Raw genomic sequence first — 6,583 nt, forward strand, 5'->3', positions numbered from 1 at the left:
CAGACGTTGTGGCATTTTGGTGTCCTAGAACACTCAGTTGTGTGTCTACATCAGCCATGACCTCAGAGCATACTGCTGCTGCTCATCCTCATACCAAGCATTATAAGGCCATCTCCAAAGAATCAGAAATTCACCGTCCTACACTAAGAAAGATGGTTTATGGAAATGGAAAGGCTTCAGGACAGACCAGTTTTCCCCAGGAGTGGCTGTCCTAGAAAAATCCAGGCTAAGTTCTGACCATTTAATGCTCCGAGACGATAGAAAAAAGAAAATTTAACAAGAGCTGCATCATGTGATCTACAGGCCTCTGTACATCCATTAAACGGTAATTGTTCATAACAGCACATGGAAAAAGACTGAACAGGTACGGCTTTCATAAAAGGGTGGCTAGGAAAAAGTTCTCCAAAAAATGCGAAATTGCATCTGAACAAACTGCAAAACTTCTAGAACATTATACTCTGCAGAGAGGTAGAGAGGTTTGGTGACATGTTTGGAGAAAACCAAATCAAACTTCAACAAACTGATGATTTGTGCTTGTTTTGTAGCCACAGGCCCTGAGAAACATTCAGTCCTTGAGACGACGATGAACTGTACGTTACACACCAGAATATTCTGAGGCTGAGCTGAAACTAGATCATGAAACAGGGAAATGATCCCAAGCACACCAGCAAATTGACATCTGAATGACTAAAGAAGAAAGAAATCAGTGTTTGAATAGACGAGTCAAAGCCTCAACCCCACTGAGCTGCTGTGGAGGGATCTTAAGAGAGCTGTGTATAAACAAATGCCTCAAACATTAGTTACTGATGCAATGATGTAAAGTAGCGTGGGCCAGAATTTCTTCAAAACATGAGTGACTGATAAACTCCTACAGAAAAAATTTGCTTCAAGTTATTGTTGCTAAAGGTGGTTCTACATGTCACTGAAATGTAAGGAGCACTTATTTGTTCCCACCTGGTTTCTGAACGTTGGTTTACTTTTTGGAAACATGCCTACAGATTGAAATCTGATGCGTTTTTGCACCTGAGGTTATGTTTGTTTACAGTGAAAAATCATACAACACAATTAAACAGGGGTGTACTTTCTTTTCCCCCCCGATGTCTGTATTACACATTTCCACTTATTGTTTCTACTACCTTCACTCACTTTCAAGAAAGAAGGCAATACTTCTGGAGTTGACTGTAGAACCCCAAGGTCCATTTGTTCCTGTTTTTAAATAAGCAGTGGGGAAAAAAAACACAACCATTGATTTATTTTGCTAATCTAATTTGCTAAAGGTGTGTGTGTGTATTTGTGTAGGCATGTAGCGTGTCTGACCTTGATGGCATCAGCTGCTTGTGTGTAGGAGTGAGGTCCATTCAGCAGGCTGCCCCCACTTGGTTTACTCTCACTATATGACGGCGATGGTGAACTGGCAGCAAGAGTGATAGATCCCAGAAGGCTTGACCCGCTGTCCTTACTGTTTGGTCAGAAAGCAGAGAAGAATGCAGCGTATTTTAGGTTTAACTACTTAAACTGATTAGGAGTTATTACATTTAAGGCAAACGTGGAATAATGAAGAAAACATGAGTATGTTGCATGATCCAAACTTTTTTCTCTAAAGTGTAGAGATAAAGGCTAAAAATAGAAACTTTGCATTTGCTATAGCACACAACCTACACCCCGCACTCCATGGAAAGGGCAGCGCCAGGCTCTAACCGTGTGCAAACACAGTAACACTTTACTTAGGAAAAAAGGATATACTCACGGCAGATTGGTTGTGGAATTTAAGGTTGAGGCTTGGTTGTTTTGTAACTGGTTGGCACTACTGAGGGCAGAATCAGATGCGCTATCTGCTACTACGGCACTATAGGCTGGAGAGAGAGCGGGTGGAATGAAAGCCTCGGCTAAACAGCAACAATGGAAAGAACGTTTGTGTACAAGTACATCTTTTTAAAGCCACAGTCTGATTCTAATGCTTATAAAATGTTGGAATAACTATCACTTACTCGTGCCACCATTCTGTTTCTGCCCACTAGGTGGCCTCACAATTCCAGAGCTCCCGACAGCTGCTGCACTTCCTGATGTAGAGCTTCCCCCGTTACTCCCAATGACGCCCACGCTGCTCGCCTGCACCAGTCCCCCTCCGATAGGGCTGGGCGACACCAAGGACGGGGGCTGCACTGTAGTCTGTGTGGTCCCGAGACCTAAGACTGCACTGCTTATGCCTGTAGTGCCTGGTGCTGACCCCAGGAGAGCTGCTGACATACCATTTCCATTTGTGCCAGCTGTGGGAACTCCACTGGAGTTTGTGATGCTGGCATTAACTGTGGCATTGGCAGTGCCAGATGCAGCAGCCTGAGCATATGGCGCTGGGGTGGTACCTTGTAGGGGCCCTGGCATACTGGTCCTGGATGCCGGCATCCCTGAAAGACCAAGGCCGGTAATCTGGCCAACACCACTGGTGGTCGGCGCAGTACTCTTGGCTAGGCCCAAGCTGAGAGCGTGGCTCAGGCTGGAAGCTGGACTTGGAGTGAGCGGAGGCTGAACCTGGTTGCTGGATGTACTGATACTGGAAGGAGACGTGGTTGATGTGGGGTTGGGTAAGAGGATACTGGTGGGAGCTGCAGAGGCAGAGGTGCTGGATTGAGAGTTGATGGCATTTTTGGATTGATGCTGCTGTTGGCCATGCTGCATTTGCTGCTGGATGGCAGAGCTGTAGCTGCATGAGTTTTGTACATGGCCTCCCATGTTGCTCAGGAGGCTGCTGCCCCCACCTCCCGAGCTGCTGCTGCTTGCTATGGTGGCCACAGACACCACCGAGGTAGAGGAGGATCCCGAAGATGAAGAGGATGATGAGATTGAGGACAGAGATGATGGATTGCCATTCTTCACTGGAGACTAAGGGTGAAAATAGTAATAATGCATCAGTTTCAAATACTTTTAATGCATTTGTTGTCTAATTTGATGCTCCTTCTATCAACAACCATCATCTTCTAATTGCAAATAAATGAGAGGATTTAAAACAAAAAATTACCTGACTGAATTCACTATCTGTGGAACGACCTCGCTTCTTATCATCCTCAGAATTCTTTGAGAGGAAAAGAAAAAATAAACAAATACAACCCCACAACTGATCCATTTACAACTTCTTTTAAAGAATTAATAAGAACTGTCCAGGACTTTGCTGATATGTTAAGCTCCAGAAAGCAGATTGAATTGAGCAATCTTACCGTAGTGCAAGTAGCCGGGGATGGAGGGATTGGGGAAGACGAAGTGGTGGATGTCGGTGTGGAACTGGAGTGCTGGAAGATTTCATCCTCTGTGTGAGCTGGAGGAGAAGTGGCAACCAGAGGCTGGGCTAAATGATTTATAGAGAAGTACAGGAAAAAACAACAGAAACACTAAGCAATCCACAACAGCTTCAAGGCTTTAAGAGCAAGGCATGCGCAGAGGAACTCCTATAGCTTACATATATCCTCCAGGTCCAGGTCATCATAGAGGAATTCATTCTCCTCAAAGTCAGGATCCTGAGAAGAATCGATGTAGTATTCCACATCATCTTTGATCTTGCGTATGGAATCCACCTGTACCGAGTCGTTATCTAACATTCGCAGAATGGTCTCCAGCATACGGATGTGGTAGCGGTGCCTCTCGATCAACTTTTTCAGCTCGTCTATTCGATCCTGCTTCTGATGGGAAAAACAGAGAGACACACCACTGAGCTACAGCTTAAATGACCAAGATAGTTTTAACAGGGCAAACTTAATAATCACTTATGTTAATGAGCTCCAGTTTCCAATTTCTGGATTAAAAAAAGTCTTTAAAAAAAGTTATGCTATGTGGAATTCATCATTATGGATTTAAAAACGCAATGCTTGGCAACTATGGTACTTTAATACAAAAAAAAAAAGAAAAAAAAGGTGGGTTAGATGTAGTCACCTCCAAAAGTTTTGGAACATGTTTTTTGTTTTATGCTGAGATTTGTGATCAAAATAGAATAAGAGATAATAGAAATAATGACTTAGAACATGACACTTCTTGTTTAAATGCGCATACTTTTCAGGTCTTCAATCAAAAAATACTGTAACTTGTGACTGACGGGTGTTTCTTGTTGCTTAGCTCTCAGTGAACATCTCTAAATGTCTGCTCTTGGTCCGAGTCCTGTGAAGACTACAGCTGACGTTAAAAAGGTTAAACCAACACAAAGACCAGAAAGCTGTCTAATTCAGCAGCGGAATGAATACAGAAGTCGGTAGAAATATTCTGTTTGCCAACTTATAGAGAAATGCATCGAGTTTAATTTGGAGGTACTTCATCATGCAGCAAGACAATGAGGTTTTTGGCTGTGTAAAATAGTTCAGAGAACCATGAGTACATGGACAGCAGTTCTGAAGCAAATTATGTATCAAGACAGTTGGCTAAATACTGTAGCTGTGTTTATAGAGTCTCACAAGTGCAGAAGTTTAAACATCCCCACTGTTTTCTCATTTATAGTCCTCCGGTAAATCTCCATTACTATCTGGTCTCTAAAGCTAGAAATTTCTGTGTTCTGTCACTGACCAGCGTAGATGAAAGCATCTGACCAGCTCAATTCCTAGACATCAGTTAGAAATCTATTCAGGAAATATTCAGCAATAATAAAAATGGATAAACCAAAGAACTGACCTCTTTGTCTCCTTTCTTCTTCCGTGTCTGAACTGAGAGTGACTCCACCTCACTTTCAAACTGGTCCACTTGCATGTTTAACGTGTCTATCGTCGCCTGCAGGACAGCAGCAGAGCAGAAATTTGGAGATTATTAGGAGTCTGATGCACAGTGTTTTCTAGGCTGAGTCTCTGGTTAATGACTAAGTGGGAAAGATTAGCAGGTGGTGTTTGGACATGCTGAACATTTGCTCTTACCGTGAGCCACTGTCCAACCTCCTCTTTCTCTTTCTGTGCGGGATCCACTTTCTGAGCAAGGCCGAGTCCCTCTTTGGAGTAGGCTTTCGTTTTTGTCTCTCGCTCTACAATTTTAAAGCGCTCCATTTGCTGACGGAAAAAAAAAAACAAAAGCATTAAAAAAACAATAATAAAAATAAAACCCCCACAAATAACAAAACTGGGTTTCAAAAATGGTTACTGAACCTTACAATTATTATCCAATGTCTAATTCTAAAAGCAGAATATTCTTGTGCAGGTTCTGTGAAGCATTTTTAGATCTAAATGTATTAAAATGCCACTCACACACTAACTGTATGACTGAGGTTTTTTGACATGGGCTTCTTTAATTTACTTTAGAAACTCAATTATATTTCCACTTTATGTGGCCTTAAATAAGACCTCAGTCAGAGTGGGCTTGTTTCCAATAGAAATAATTTAATTCATGAACTCGAGCCTGCTCTATACTCTATTCTACAACCTTATGATCACTCGCAACATGACTGATCAGACGCACACCTATGAAGAAAATACATGAAGGTGATATTAACTATACAGATAAAGTCAGTACTTATCCTTAACCACTTCTGCTTAACTAAAGAATGAGTGGACAACCAACTCTAGCACCACCTTGAGCTGGACGGACAGCATGTACTGGGGACTTTAATGCTGCTTTCGACTTACAGCCGTAACACCCAATTTCCTGAGGAAAAAAACGCCCCCTTGCATGGGAATTCCTACTCTGGAACTCTCCTGTCGTCAGCTCTCAGCATAAACACCAACAAAGCAGTTGCTCTTTCGTTCTAAATAGGTTATACTGTGTATATACATTATAAAGTATTTGCTTTATATCAATCAACATGCAAGCATGCACTGATCAGAAACAACAAACCGCTGACAGATCAAGAGAAGACGACTGATAATCTCATTACAATGGCACCTGTATTATGGGAAGTATTAGGCAGAAAATTAACAGTCATTTCTTCAAGATGTGTTGAAAACAGAAAAAATGGCAAGTGTAAGAATCTGAGCCGATTGAGGAAAGCCAAACTGTGATGGTTAGACGACTGGGTCAGAGAATCTCCAAAACTGCACACAATGGTTTGAGGAACATGATAAAGAGTTCAGGGTGTTGACTCGGCCTCCAAATTGCCCAGATCTCAATCCGATCGAGTATCTGTGACAATTAAATCCGATCAATTCGACCAAACTTCAGGATATAAAGGATCTCCTGCCAATGTCTTAATGCCCGTGGAGTCTGTACCTCAAAGATCAGAGCTGTTTAGGTGGCACAAAGGAAACCTACACAATATTAGTCAGGTGGTTTTAATGTCATGGCTGATAGGTGTATTTTTTCTTTATAAATCTTTAACACTGACTATAAACTCTGACATCCAGTTAGCTGACTTGCATGTTGGTAACAAAAGATAAATACGGAGACGTCCACCATTTTTTGCCCACTCTGTAGCTCCAACACACAGAGGACACGATTTCTAGTTCAGAATGCAGCATTACATAATTATTATCATTATTTCATCTTTTTAGAATTTAGTCATGTATTTCTACATAAATGCTGAAGTCTGTAAACACGTCTGATCACTACAATGTTTTATAAGGCTTTAATTTATGAATAATTTGTTAACCACTTTGTCATTAAGCACAGGAAAATAATCACAGGGCTG

At 41.8% G+C, this 6,583-nt stretch overlaps 1 protein-coding gene across 8 annotated transcripts in view; it reads right to left on the minus strand.

Moving 5' to 3' along the window:
• cnot3b (CCR4-NOT transcription complex, subunit 3b) overlaps positions 1–6,583 on the minus strand; it is a 37,870-nt gene that overhangs the window by 19,054 nt on the left and 12,233 nt on the right. For 2 of the 8 annotated variants that reach the window (XM_058404846.1, XM_058404843.1), the window contains exons 6-14: positions 4,884–5,012; positions 4,648–4,743; positions 3,452–3,671; positions 3,213–3,340; positions 3,017–3,070; positions 1,989–2,880; positions 1,748–1,886; positions 1,318–1,459; positions 1,147–1,206 (exon numbers count right to left, since the gene is read on the minus strand). In XM_058404846.1, coding sequence (XP_058260829.1) covers positions 1,147–1,206; positions 1,318–1,459; positions 1,748–1,886; positions 1,989–2,880; positions 3,017–3,070; positions 3,213–3,340; positions 3,452–3,671; positions 4,648–4,743; positions 4,884–5,012 — 1,860 coding nt within the window. The remainder of the gene's footprint in view (positions 1–1,146; positions 1,207–1,317; positions 1,460–1,747; positions 1,887–1,988; positions 2,881–3,016; positions 3,071–3,212; positions 3,341–3,451; positions 3,672–4,647; positions 4,744–4,883; positions 5,013–6,583) is intronic. The other 6 variants (XM_058404850.1, XM_058404848.1, XM_058404849.1 and 3 more) reach the window with 4 other exon arrangements.

The sequence above is a fragment of the Hemibagrus wyckioides genome, linkage group LG12 (genome assembly GCF_019097595.1).
Source record: "Hemibagrus wyckioides isolate EC202008001 linkage group LG12, SWU_Hwy_1.0, whole genome shotgun sequence".
In the NCBI taxonomy this organism is placed as follows: Eukaryota; Metazoa; Chordata; class Actinopteri; order Siluriformes; family Bagridae; genus Hemibagrus; species Hemibagrus wyckioides.